Consider the following 15,087-nt stretch of genomic DNA (forward strand, 5'->3'; position numbering starts at 1 on the left):
AAACCAGAACCGGAGACGGTGCATGTTGAACCGACTTTTATGCCTATCTCCTACCTCGCCTCTCTTAACTACTAGTCTAATGATGTTGACGATTCATCGAATGATACTGATATGTCATCCAGCTTCGATTATTGCTGATGCGTTAGAATAATATGAACTTCAATCGCCATCCAATGACCCTTCAAAAGAGGCTGATATTCTTTCAAGAGCGCGCGTAAAGATTTGTTCTGAAAAATATGACTTTGAAAATCAGGTTACCAACCTTGTGACCATGCACATTTTGTTTCAGTGATGACTATGGACAATTATTAGTAATAAGACATGTATTCAAAGGGATTTTTTTTTTTTTTTTTTTGCTTATGAAATATACACGTAAGTGCATTAGTCTATTTTTTAGACAAAACTGTCCGTAACGTCTTATGCAAAGAGAAACAGCATGTTTAGATTGCTATCAACTGCAAAGCCTCCTTCCTGAAACTTTAAAAAAAATCATTGCCACATTTTGTCAAATTTCCTAAAACTATAGAAAAAAAAAAAGGATATCTTGTGAAAGTGAAAAAAAAAATCTCTTGACATAATTTTTTTCAGTCTGTCCCCATCCTGTGATGAGATACAAATCCACCAATAATGCCATGATAATTTTTAATTAAAGCACATCCTATTTTTATTGCTAGAATATTCGGTCGATATTATAGCAATAAAAATGGGATACAAAACAAATGAGATTCTTACTGAAAAATTAAGCTTTCCATCGACAGTGTAGACTTCTCCAACCAACCCACATTGACTTGACATCGACTGGGCATTTTCACCATTCCTGAAGTAAGAATTATTTTCTTTAATTAATTTAATTTTTAAGTTTAAACCCCAATGAACTGATTTCAGGCGTTTGAAAGACCATTACGTGAAACGTGTCCGATTGGAGAAGAAACACCAAATTGAGTCGTTTTTTACTGGGACTGGCAATCCCGTGATTTCCTTGCTTTCTTTCGGCTGATGAAGTATGTCACTAGGGCACGTGCACTTCTGTCTCATCACTCAGGCACGTTTTCCCATTTACTGCTTAGACAGAGAAATGTTTTCGTCAGAACTTTTAGAATGACAAATTGGTCATTTCGTCAGAACAATCAATGTGTTTACGATCAATTTGTTTTTCCATCAGGTTTGGTGTACGTCGCTCCCGAAAACACACAAACATCGTGCACACACACAACCTTTATTTCCTTTTACCAATGCAAAGAGACTCAATAAAAATAATAGAATTTAAACTGATCTCAACTTTATTCTGCAACGGAAAGAAGAATCTCTGCCCTTGGAGAGGTGAGAAGAAATTGTGATCTCAAACATGTCTTTTGGGAACCAGATAGTAAGTAAGATTTAAGGGATTGAGAATGGCCTTCAGAATATATGGTATGGTGGTTTTTTGGGGTACATGATAAAGAGAATTTTCTACAAATTTTGGTTTCTGTAGCCAATGACAAACTGGATTTGAGAATAGTAGCTGCCAGGCGGCAACAGTTAGAGAAGGGATCACAAATACTCACACAAATTATATATTTGTGTGAGTGTTCCTGATCACTTACACAAATATATAATTAAAATGATAAATTAACATAATTTATTCCCAAACTAAAATATATTACATGCATACTGATTACTGTATACAAATATTATACATATTATGGAAATAATGAATATCAAATATAAATACAATACAATTTAAATAATTTTTGATGGATGTATAGCATACTGATATTTTGGAATTATATTATTATTTTAAGAGAGTTTTTTTATGCAAGCTTCAAATAAAGAGCAAACTATCTACTTATTTCAATATTTTCAAAGAATACTTCTTATCGTCAAAGATTAGGATCTCAAAAGTTCAGATATATATTGCATGGAGTTCACTATTTTAAGAATAAGTCAACAAACGTTTCGGTTTTTTTGGGGGGTTGCTGGTAATTATGTAAATCTTTTTATAACTATTTCTGCATCCAAATCATCTAATAATTCCATTTCAGTTAAAAATAATGCATAGAATTCCAAGTTCTCCACAGACAATTAATTTCTTAAAATATTTTTATTGATCGTCAGCTTTCAAAATATCTTTTCACAATCTACTTGAGTAATCGACAAGTTAAAATTGACTTTATAAATTTCATAAAGGTAGTTGTTCAGTCAGTGCATGACAATTCCATTAATGACGAAGCAGGAGTTGAAACTTTCATAGGTTTTATTTTCACACATATATCGAACCACATAAACACATCACAACACAAAGACGAGAGAGAGAGTATGTACATGTCGCCGCGTCGGCGTCTCGAATACATCTGGTTAGGGGAACATAATTTCCTCTTTTCTCCACCGGAGGGAGTCAAAACTCTAACAGTAGTCATATGCTTTATCATGAAGCCTTTTTAAGGCTAGGATCTTTAATATACACACTGTACAATCTCAGTATATTTTATAGTTATGGCAAATAGAATCCATTAAGTTCTCACTAATATTTCTAAGGTACCAAATTAGTTGCCATGTTGTTTTGTTCTTAATGTTGACACATTTTTAATTGTAATATTGTTTTCCCTTAAAAACATTACAGCCAAATTTATTTTAATTCTTGTATATAAAATCTTCTTTTTCTGTAATAAAAGGCAGTCAAATTTTTATTTTTTAGTTTACAAGTTGTTGTTTTTTTAATTTCATTTCTTCAAATAAATTACTGTTTAGATTGTTCTGTGTTATTTTGTTAGATTTAGTTTTTCGTCATTTCTCTTAATTTGCGTTCCCCCGTAAATCAAAATTATCTTCCCCGAGATTTTGTTATTATTTATTTGTTACTTTGTTTATTTTAGCCTTTCGCGACTAATTGATTGGCCAATATTGATGACTTTTAAAATTTTCTATTAAATATTTTATGCAACTTCATCTTAATAATTACATCAGAAAAGTATTCTTATTACATGTCTATTAAAATAAATTTTAATAGACATGTAATATGTATTATTTTAAAAGTCTTACATCATTTTCTTTATTGTGCTATGCATCTCAATAACTTTTTATCATCTTACCTAAAATCTGAACTTTAATTTGAAACGGAAATGATTAAATTGCAACTAATGTGAAATCTTCCTTCCAGATTTTTTTTCCTTGTGCATTAGTAATCATTTTCATAATTGCTTATTTTTTCAGTAAGTAAAAGAAAATTGCAAAATGTTTTTGAAAGCGAACTTAAAGCAGAAATATACATTGTATGGAAAAATAAATAAATGACTCTATCAAAAAATAATTTAAATAAATCTATTCATCAACAATAGAAGAAAAATCATGTATGAAATATTTTTGAAAGCTATTCGAGTTTCTTTACAACAGTGAAATATTGAGATGCAAAATAAATTTGAAAATACTTTTAAGATTAATTAAAAACAAACATACAAAAGTAGTACAGCTATTAAATTGGTATCATTGAAAAGATAATTTTTAGTCCTTTTTGTTTTACAAGAATTTCAGTAATTATGGAAGAAAACGTCAAATTTTCATTTAATTTTAATTCTAATTAAAATGTAAGAAATAATTATAAGCTGCACATTTTTACTTTCCTTAGTGTATATGTGCCAAATTTCATTGTTCTATGTCCAATCTAGAGGCTCTTATTTTCTGGATTGCTGCCCTTCAGAAGAAAAATACATTCTTCCTCTTCCTCTTTCATAATGATTAATCATTCCAAATGTTAAAATATTGCTGCCTCTATACCCATTGCTCTCCCCATGAAACAATAGCTTAATACTGCAAAGTAAAAATATAAAAAAAATGTTTGCTCCAACTTTACAAAAAATTTTTTTTTTTCTCCAGGAATTTACACCTTTTCCGATTTTCTGCACATTAAAATCAGCAATAATGCACTTTCGCAGGTAGCATAGCCTCTTGTACAATATTGTGTGATATTATATGATATTAATCAATATTTCACAATATTATACAATATTGCAAATATTGACCAATGTCATACAATATTGTACAGTATTTGTGTGCTACTAGGGTTCCTCCAATCATTTGCTTCGAAAGAATGTCTAGAAATCTGTTTAACAGGGTTAAGGAACGTATCGACCACCGTGCAGAAATAAACATGCAGAAATAAAAGCACCTAAACACCTAAATCAAAGAAAAGCGTATGTGATTCCTTTTCCTACATGTGAATTCGGTCATCAAACCACGTCATTCTTCTGCTCTCTTGTCAAGATTTTAATGGTCTGAAGAAAACTCATTTATTTTAGAAAAGTCATTTAGCATATTCACGTGTTTTATAACAGTAAAATGCAGTTGTAATTAAAATAAAAAAGAAAAAGAGCGTCGTTTAATCGTTTAGTTACCTCTCGTGCAGCCACAGGCAGTGGTAAAAATGTAAGAGGGCATTGCAACTAGATATTGCACAGAAGAGGTCGTATATAATTAAAAAAAAATGATACCTTGCTATTTTGTTTTCTCAGTTTATAAAAACAAAGGAATTTCTAGGAACTCATTGGCAGAGCGTTTTCTCTTCTTGCACTCTCTTTTTCCTTCAAACAATATCCTATGGTGGCCCATTTGCCATCGGGGAAGCTGTCAATCTGACCAGTCCACCACTGTCTGTAGCTATCCACAATTGATGACCGGCGAATTTTGCTTCTTTTACTTCCTACGGCTTTGTAAATATCGATGATGAACTACCGCTTTTTGCGTGTGTTTTTGTTCCTGGGGAATTATCAATGATGAGTTCAATGTCGTTTTTAGAATTCCCGTATTCAAATTATCATGAAAGAATGTCTTTGGCCAGACAACAAAGAAACTAGTACTAAGAAAAACTTTATGGACATTTAAGAATTTGTTTAACACTACTAATCCCGTAAATATTTGATTCTATGTGGATAATTCCTTTTTATCATTTGCATTCTGTGTGACTGTTTAAATATTTGTTTACCATTTGAGTTTGTATGAATGTATATACATTTTTAACTATTTAATTATGTGTGTTTATCTATTTTTACTATATATTCTAATTTATTTCTAAATATCTAAAGAAAACGAATAATAAAAATAAGATTTATTTTGTGTGTTTTTTAGCATGCTTTCAATATACATCTAACGCAGTGTGTGTGTGTGTGTTTTCTAAAACAGCGAATGCTAAGTATTCAGCTCTCACACAGAATTTGGTCCTGCCAGAATTATGCTCCAAGCTAGGCTTGAAAAAAAAACATACATATACTAAGGCTTGCAAATAAAGTAAACACTATTATTACATCACAAGACAAATAGCCTTAAGCAATGACAAAACATGTCTTTAAGTTAAAAAGGGCCTTACATAAAAGAAATTCATTATGATAAAAGAAAAAGCGTTCATGAAAATTTATAGCATCTTTACTTTAAAGTACATTTGAAAAATTTAATGGGAAAAAAAAATCTTCCACCCTTTAAAATATTGCTTTTTGTTGAAGATAAGTTTTCTTGTTCATCAGTATAAAGGAACCGATAGTGACTTTTGGATCCGATGAATAAATGGAAGAAAGTATTCGTATTTGGATCTTAGCGTTCATTTGTCGGATCTACATTTACATTCTATAATGAACGAGGCTTCCTGAACCAAAAAAAGACGCCACTGTCAACGATGTAAACAAATGTAAATTTTGCAAGTTAAATAACCGGTAAAGAAATTCTCTGAAATTAAAAGCATCGATTCAGTATTAGGAGCTAAAAAATTTCTGAAAATAGACTTATTTTCATATTTAAATTCAGGAAATCATTATTTGCCCTCAAGAGGGATAAAAAAACATATTGACTTGTTTCAGTCTGTAATTCTAACTTCGGAATTTCGGATTTAATTCATTTTCATAAAAGTTATAATCCCTGAGTTGAAAATTCCTTGCTTGTAGCACACCGAACATAGGTAAATTTTATGTATATTGAATAGGGGTATAGTTATGATACCCTATAACATAATTTTATGTGTCATGGAAAGGCTCTTCCATATTTTGAAATTTTACATGCCTGATTAGAAAAATGTTTTAAGTTTTTAATTTAATGGACGGATTATATTAAATTTCTAACACAACCGATATTTGGAGCATTGTTTAATAGTTCTTTTTAGAAATGACATACCTGGAGGAGCATCTAATGATAATATTATGCTGTACTGTTTTAGTTCTCTAGATAAACATTAATTTTTTTAATATGTATTATAGTTGAATTTTCATTATTTATAATATGATAATTTATTTTCATGTATATATTGTATAAATTGCAGATGTGTTATGAAAGCAGGCCTAATATCTTGATAACATGGTCCTTTGTTTAATTTTTATATGTTAGTGTTGGTTTTTCTAACAAATTTTCTGATTACTGACCTGAATATCTTTACAATTAAACTAGTTTATACTCTTTAAAGCATTGGTATGAGAGTTTATGTATAAATAATATAATCATATATTGATCCTTTTTATAATGTTTCTACCAGATTTTTTTACAGCATTTTCTAATTACTCCAAGTAATTTTAATTAATAAGGAATGTTTTTAATTTTTCTATATATTTCTTTCCTTGGTAAGTTTGCACAAATTTCAAATCATATGATACTAAATATTCAAATGAATATTTTTTTCTTCTATAAAGAAATGTGCACCTGAAATATGGTAGAATTACATTGAGAAAATTTATTTAGGAGCTAAGTATTTGCAGACTTTAAATGAAGAGGAAATTCAAAATTTTTACTTGAAAATGTAATTGAATTATATTGAGTTTATTGTTTTTATCAATATCCTTATACCAGTTATCAGACAATGTAATAATTCCATATTCATAAATTTTATGATGTTTGTCTGTAAAAATTGAATTAAAAGAGATTTTATATCATTAAACATTTTATTATATAAAGAGTCCTGCATCAAATGAAATAAATGGAAATCTGATACTGTAAGATCAAGGATATACGATAGATGGGACAATACATCCCAACCTAGTTCCTATAATTTTTAGCCATTGACAAAAAAAAAAAAAGTCTGTAGGGCTCTGCATTATTATGTTAGAAAACAACATGTTTATGATTTGCCAATTATAGCCATTTTTCTTGAAATGTATTGCTTAGTTTGGTGAGTTTTTGAAATGTTAACTGTTTCATAGTAAAAGCTCGAAGTCCAAAATTAATTTACAATTCCACCAAACTGATAGCCTAATCTTTTATGGTGAATCTTAACTTTTGATATTGCCTAGGTTGGTTTTTTCTGTTTCATTCATGATCTTTTTAAATTAACTTTGTTTTAAACTATCTACTTTTCATTGCCAGTCATCAAATATTTCAGAAATGAATAAATTTTGTTGTATTTCTGGAGAAAATCGCAGATTTTAATGTGTTATATCAGACATTAAATTGTTAAAATACCAATAAATCATATCCAATTTTTTTTTTATATATATAATTTATATATTTTATACATTCTCTATAATTCTATATTTTGTGTTTTAGTGATTTGAATCATTAATAGCCTTGATCTCTTTATTTCCAACTGAATACCCAGATTGTTGAACATTTTTAAAGGAAAATTCAGCTGAATGAAATTTGATAAACCAATTTTGATACTGTCTTTCTTTCAAGCTTTTGAAACATAATTTTAGGTATGCTTGGGATGCATCTCTGCCTTTTCAGAAATAATACAATAAAATATGTCTGAAAAATGTTTTGTTCTCCTGTTTTTATAAATTAAGATGAAAATGTAGCTAAGTAATTAATTGGCACAATTTTCTTACTAATTAAGTGGAAGTCCAAACAAAAAAATAGGTTAAATGTTGTGAACATGCTGGCAAAACAAAAGAATACACTAAAATTATCTATGAACAAATTCTACAATCATTTATTTTTAAACCCATAGTAAGTATGAATGTTAGATATGTGTTTCTTTGAAAATTATGTTTTTTCTTTGTTATTAGTACATTCTATTTAAATATTTTTTCAATTACCAGACAAAAGTAACAAAAACAGTATGAAAAATTTATACAACAATTTTAGAACTGTTTGAGTAATTTGGATTTACTTTTTTATACTATAACATCTATATATTATATAAAAGTTTGAATGTTCTTAAATGTTATTTTTATAAGCTATAATTATAAATTTATGATTGTGGTTAAATTTATGAAACAGCATTTTTTTAAAAACATTTTTAGTAGATTGTTGCTATTGAATATTAATTTTTTTTAATCAAATATTGACAGGATTGCTATCTGAAAAAGCAATTTGGTTGTTAGGAGAATAGTAATAAAAGTGGGAGTAAGTAAAATTGTTTTATTTTTGAAGATATTTGTCATATAAAATTCTGTTTTATTCGTTGATTTTTAAGACATGCAATTATCTTAATTCTGAAATATATTTGTCTTGGGTTAAATTTGTGATTACCATCATTTTTAAAAATTGCTTTTTACAGGCTTATTTCATTAAAAAAAAATTATATACATCTAGTTTCTATTCCTTTATTAACATTCTACTCCTTTAATTAACAAAGACCCTCCACCCCCAATTGTGAGGCTATTGTAACCAACTTTTCTATTAACATCAGACGGGGGTTTTCTTCATCTTTTTGTTTTAATAAAAAAAATGAGTTAAGGAAAGAAGTTTTAATTTGCTTTAAACAATTTTTTTATAGAAAGAAATATTCTAATTTTTTTTTTCAAATAACAGATCACAAAAGGATAAATTTTATATTGTACCAAGCATATTGAATTTGAATAACACTTAGATATGAATTGAGATGACAAAACATTTTCTGTAATGCTGCAAAAAATACAGAAGGCTCTTCAAAAATTTTTGCAATTTGTATTAAATGAAATATAATGTAAATTTTAATTTAGAAGATGGTATTTTATAGAATCCTATGTAAGAAACTTTCCTAAAACTATATTTAAATAAATGAAGGAGTGTTTTGGGTACAATGCTTGAAAATGTGGAATAATTAGAGATCTTGAAAAACTGTACAATTCTAAATTCATAATTAAAAGAACTGAATGTAAAATTTTTCTAGTATTTTTAAAAGAAGTTTGAAATGTGATAGAATGTCAAATAAATCAGTTTGTAAGTAATTCATTGAATAAATTTTATTTTCTTTCTCCTTAGCAATCATAGAAATAAATTTTTCTGTTATGTACTCTTTTTCACTTTGGCATTATTTAAAAAAAAAATTGATAGTTAAAGAACTCTCCTAGGATTTTGATCAATTACTGTGGCATTTTGCATATATTTACATTTTTTTAGGGGAAGAGGATTTTATTTTTGTATTTCTCTATCATTATTAATTTTTTTTAATCATTTCTTGATATTCATTTATTTATGGTCTTAATGAAACATTATTCCATTTTATTGCACAGCAGCTTTAAGTGAAATACTATAGCATTTCATTCACTAGTAAATCTGAACCAATTTCCATCTTTGGTTTACTGCCAGTTTTGTGTTAAACACAAATGCTACATGTTTCATTATACAAAGCAATAAATGGAGGTGATATGCTTACTTCAAAAGTAAATTACAAATCACCAAAATTTTCAATATTTTTTGATTAAAAAAATAGATTTTTTAAAATTATTATTCTAAAACAGTGATATAAACTTTATGAGAATATATTCTTCATACTCTCAATGTCCATTCATTTATCTCTTTTTTTTTATTATTATCATTTCCCCATTGGAGAATTTTTTTTATATCAAATGATTCATCATTTTTGTACTTCGAATATTCATTTAAGTTTATTATTTGAAAGCTTTTATTAGAATTAATGTGACAGAAATTAATAAAATAAAAATTACAAAAATTAATAAAAATAATTAAAATCTATAATAATAGTATTAATTTATGATCCCCCTCCCCCGAAAAAAATTGTGTTCTTGAAAATTAAAGAATATAGGGTATAGTGTATGTGTGTGTGTTTTTTTTTTGTTATTTTAGAACTTTTCTTTAGCTTGTTTCATATTTTTAAAAATGGAATTTTGTTATTTTTAATTCATTTTTTGATATACTAGAGCAAGGGCTTTTAAATCAAGAATCGCAACACAACACATGTGTATCTTTCAACAATTTAAAAAATGTTTTATGGGCAGTGGCATAGCAAGAGTAACAGAGACCATTACTTTTTAGTTACTTTTCAATTGTCACTGGTGGTTTAGAAAATATAAATAGCACCCAAGGCATTTATATTTCTATTGTATTTACCTCTTCATAATATTTTTATTTAAAAAAATGATGTAAGCACATTTTGTTTTGTTTCGATAGTACTCGGGATATCTATCTCCCCTCCCTTGACCCCTGGTCACATGCTGTGTGGGGGGGAAGGGGTAAAAATTTCACCTAGTCACTTATTAGGAATATTTTTTGCAAAATTATATTTAATAGTAAATATTTTTTGTTCACAAAAATCCTTTTTGGCCCATAAACTAAAAGAACTACTGTTTGTCTGTGAAAAAAATTCATTGCTCTGAGGATAAAGTAAGTTTCTTTAGATTCTGTTTGTAAAGATGTGTTGCAATGTTTAAAAGTGTGTGAACCATTGGGCTTGAGATCTCAAATTTTATACACTTTGTGTTCTTGATGGCAATGCACTATTTTAATGCATTTCAGCTTTGCAGCAAAAATACCTTTTAAGATTTTTTTTTCTCGTATCTAATTCTTTTTATTTATTTTTGTGTAACATTTGAATTTTTTTATATCCAAAATACTTTGGAAGTAATTAACAATAATAATATTCTTTTTTAGTTACCAAATTATATTGATGATTTTTTGATTATTGTTTATATTTAATTTCTGATAATATTAAACATATTACATATAATTATATCAAGCTGTTTTTGACTCATAAAAACATTGCATGTAAATTTAACTAATTTTATTTATACCAATTTTCTTAATGTCAGTTATTATCCAATAGCAATGAGTTTTAACCATAGATATGATATAAAATGAGTGTACGATTTCAAAAGTTTTCTGTGCATTTGGTACTTGGTTTTATTTATTTGAAAAAATTCATTCTCCAAAAAGTAACATATTTGATATATAAATGCAAGCAGACAGATGTACAATTTCCTCTCTTTTTTGTCTACTTTCCAAACTTTCTGTAACTTGTCCTTGTTAGTGCTTGCAATAGCAACTGTAATTTTAAATAAGTGAGAATTATTGAGTATCTTCTACTAGTGATCTACTGTAAATCCATGTAAAAGAAAATGACATGCAATGCAATTTGGGAATGCATCATAGTGGCCAAGGAGACAGTTCTGTATTTGAGTTTTTCAAGAAATTGATTTTCCATTGTGATTACCTGTTATTTAGCATATTTCCATACCTAACAATATGGAAATGACTGAAATCCTTTATCAAAGCTGTTGTTGCAGGGATTGACACAGTACAGAAGGTTTATCAAGAATAATCTTATCATATTTTCTATGAATCAAAGGAGAATATATTAAACATCTGTGATGCTAGCCTTCAAAATTTTAATACATTATGTCTTTAATGTTACATCTTAATGTTGTATGTTCCAAATTACATCTCTTTGATGTAGAGTAAAGTTTGAAATCATGGTATTGATTTCTACTGACTCTGTATTTGAGATTTGTAGTCAATCAAAGCATATTTTGTATGTATTCTTTGAATTAAATATTCGAAAATACATGGAAAGTACTATAATTATGAATGAAATAAAAAAATTTAAAAAACTCTAGAAGAGGAAAAAGATTTTTTAAAATATAATTTCTGATTATTTTTATTGATGCTTATTCAGAAACATACAAACATTTTTACCTGCATGTTATAAATGGCATCATTAAAATATGCAAGAAAATGGGAGTATGATCATTTTAAAGTTTTTGAATTTATTATTCAGATACAAAATGCTTTCAATAATCAGCTTTGTCATATTTTAAAGGTGTTTTTTTTTTTTTTAAATTGAATTCAGTATTTATTTTATTTATGTTCTAAACACAAGGAAAAGATATTTTCCTCTACTAAATGCCTCAGGCTTGGAGTGATCAAATCATGGAAAACTAAAGTTATATTCTTTTTCCAGGTGACTTCTGCAAATTGACCTGGTATTTTTTTCATGCAGTTATTTTTTTCTGAAGAAAATAAAAAACAAGTGATGGAAAAGGAATTCGCAGGAGAAAGACTGTCACCAGAAAAACCTCTGCTCATTCATTTAGAAAAAAGTAAACAAGTGATGGAGAATTCCATTGAAACAAATGAAAAAGATCTTGTTAGCAATCTAAGTGTTAAGGCCATTGACACTGCTACAGACGTGCAAACACCAGCTTCCACAGATCAGCAGTTTTTCACTTGCGATGTTTGTGGTAAAATATTTTTGCAAAAATGGTTTCTAACGAGACATATTCTTATTCATACGAAAGAAGGCCCTTTTCCTTGTGATGTATGTGATAAAGAATTTTCTCAGCAATGTCATTTAAATGAACATTCTTTAACTCATATAAATGAAAAACCATATCCTTGTGATGTATGTGGTAAGCAATTTTTAGAAAAACGTTATTTAATTAAACATTTTCTCACTCATACAAAAGTAAAAGTTCATTCTTGTGATGTATGCAATAAAGTATTTTCACAGAAATTTCATTTAAGTCGTCATTATCAACTTCATTCAAATGAGAAACCATATTCTTGTGATGTATGTGGTAGAAAGTTTTCTCAGAAATATTATTTACGTTGCCATGTTCGTACTCATACAAATGAAAAACCCTATACTTGTGATATATGTAGTAAAAAATTTGCACAAAAAAGTAATTTAAATGAGCATTATCGAACTCATACAAGTGAAAAATTATTTTCATGTGATGTATGTGGTAAGCAATTTTTTGAGAAACGTTATTTAAACAAACATTTCCGTACTCACACAAAGGAAAGGCCTTATTCTTGTGTTATATGCAATAGACAGTTTTCTCAGAAAAGTGACTTAAATAAACATCTTCGTACTCATACAAATGAAAAACCTTTTTCTTGTGATGTATGCAGTAAAAGTTTTTCCCAGAAACGTTATTTAAAAGACCATTATAGATGCCATACAAATGAAAAACCTTTCTCTTGTGATGTTTGCAAAAAATTGTTTTCTTTGAAAACTGATTTAAATAAACATCTTCGTACTCATACAAATGAGAAACCTTATTCTTGTGATGTATGTTCGAAAAACTTTTCCCAGGAACGTTATTTAAAAGACCATTATCGAACTCATACAACTGAAAAACCTTATTCTTGTGATATATGTAACAGACAATTTGCTATAAAAAGTACTTTAAATAACCATCTTCATACTCATACAAATGAAAAACCTCATTCTTGTAATATATGCAACAAATGTTTTTCTCAGAAACGTTATTTATTAGACCATTATCGTACTTATCATAAAAAACCTTTCTCTTGTGTTTTGTGCAGTAAAGGTTTTGCACAAAAACGTTATTTAATTGTCCATTATCGAAATTTTCATGGAAATGAGATATCTTCTGTTTGTGATATATCAGGTATTGAATTGAACTGATATTATTATATCTGAATTGATTTTATTATATTCATACAAATGATAAAAAGTTTTACATATAATGAAATGCTGGGTTTTAATTTAAATTTATATGAATATTATCATATTTGTAAAGATGTGACATCAAACTTCCTGGAATTTAGAAATACATTTGTGGGAAATTTTGTATTTACATATTCTCATAAAGTTTTTAATGCTATAATTCCTGTTTGATGATTTCTACATATACATGTATTCTTTTGTTTGCAATTCATGCAAATAATTCAATCACATTAGTGCTCTCCTTTTATTCATGGTTCGAGTGGCTTCTGCTTTTGTTAATATTTCTTGCCTGGCTAAAAAAAAGAAGAAAAAAAATTTTTGGGTTTTTTTTTTTCATCATATATTTTTACTGAATGGTTTAGGATACACCTCATCATTCCATGCAGTCTACCTGAAATTTTGGTATGAGATGCTTAATTTTATTCTCATTTGATCTATCTTTTTAAATAATTGAAATTTTTTCCATTCTATTGAAATTATCTTTCTCTGTAAAGTGAGATGTTGTAGTTATGTTCAGTGTCGTTATGAAGGAGTTTAAGTTTGGCCCACTTTCCTTTATCATCAGTGATTTGCATGTGCAAATGGTGCTTGGGGTATGGCATTTTTTTGCTAACTAATCAGATTTGTCATTAGAGGTAGTTATCTCCATAGTATCTGGGGCATCTTTATTTTATTTTATTTTATTTATTTATTTGCTACCATTAACTGTATTTTATGCTAAAATGACTGACACAAGCTGATTTTGCTTAAAATTTGTATTTCCTTTCATCAAATAATGTTGGAGAAATTCTATGGATTAAGAATACTTTAGATTAATTACTGAAGGTATTGCATTTATAGAAGCATGCAAATTAAAATGATAATTTTTGTCAAAACTATTGAATAAAAGAAGAATCGCATTATGTTGGCCTAAATATGCAGGTTCAAAATCCATTTCAACTGAAGAGCCATTTGTAAGTGGGTATGGTGCATGTTAAATACATTTCAGCCATATACTCATTCAACAAACTGTTAATGGAAGTTTGAAAAAGATGTGCTGGCTTGGGTATCAATCTCATCGTTTGATTCGATTCAGAACTATGAAATACATTTATAAACAATGGATTAGTGAATATTTCCTCATTCCACAGAAGTTATCATTATTTCTAGTATATAATGCTACAAACTTTTTTTTTGGGGGGGGGCAGCATGGTTGTGCATGTTGTAATCCCTATTTTCATTAAACAGTAGTTAAGAAATAATACAGATTATGAATTTCCTGTTTCTTTATGTGTATATTTTCCCTAAGAGTTCATTATACTTAGGGATTTTTATGATTCTGGCTGAAATACAAGTGAAGGAAAAAGCTAGTGTCATTTTTAAAAAGTGCCTTATGCATACTAAAATTAAATGGCACAAGAAATATATCAATTTTTATTAAAATGTTAAATAAATATCACAATTTGTCGACATTTCAGACTAAATAATAAGGTATTGATGAACATTTTCTGTATTTCATCATTATTGTG

The 15,087-nt window shown here is 28.0% G+C and overlaps 1 protein-coding gene across 4 annotated transcripts; it reads left to right on the forward strand.

Moving 5' to 3' along the window:
• The first annotated feature begins 5,578 nt into the window (after window positions 1–5,578).
• Window positions 5,579–15,087, forward strand: LOC129989063 (zinc finger protein OZF-like). 4 transcript variants are annotated; one of them, XM_056097383.1, is made up of 3 exons: window positions 5,579–5,917; window positions 8,235–8,289; window positions 12,065–15,086. In XM_056097383.1, the coding sequence occupies exon 3, from the start codon at window positions 12,098–12,100 to the stop codon at window positions 13,535–13,537; it is 1,440 nt and encodes a 479-aa protein (XP_055953358.1). In that variant the 5' UTR covers window positions 5,579–5,917; window positions 8,235–8,289; window positions 12,065–12,097; the 3' UTR covers window positions 13,538–15,086. The 4 variants fall into 4 exon arrangements, with proteins under 4 accessions (XP_055953358.1, XP_055953360.1, XP_055953361.1 ...); XM_056097384.1 differs by having other exon boundaries at window positions 5,618–5,675; XM_056097385.1 differs by lacking the exon at window positions 8,235–8,289 and having other exon boundaries at window positions 12,065–15,087.

The sequence above is a fragment of the Argiope bruennichi genome, chromosome 10, assembly GCF_947563725.1.
Source record: "Argiope bruennichi chromosome 10, qqArgBrue1.1, whole genome shotgun sequence".
Taxonomy (NCBI): domain Eukaryota; kingdom Metazoa; phylum Arthropoda; class Arachnida; order Araneae; family Araneidae; genus Argiope; species Argiope bruennichi.

Excerpts from the sequence above, each read along its gene's own strand:
- LOC129989063 (XM_056097385.1), top strand. The coding sequence starts at position 12,098 with ATGCAGTTATTTTTTTCTGAAGAAAATAAAAAACAAGTGATGGAAAAG.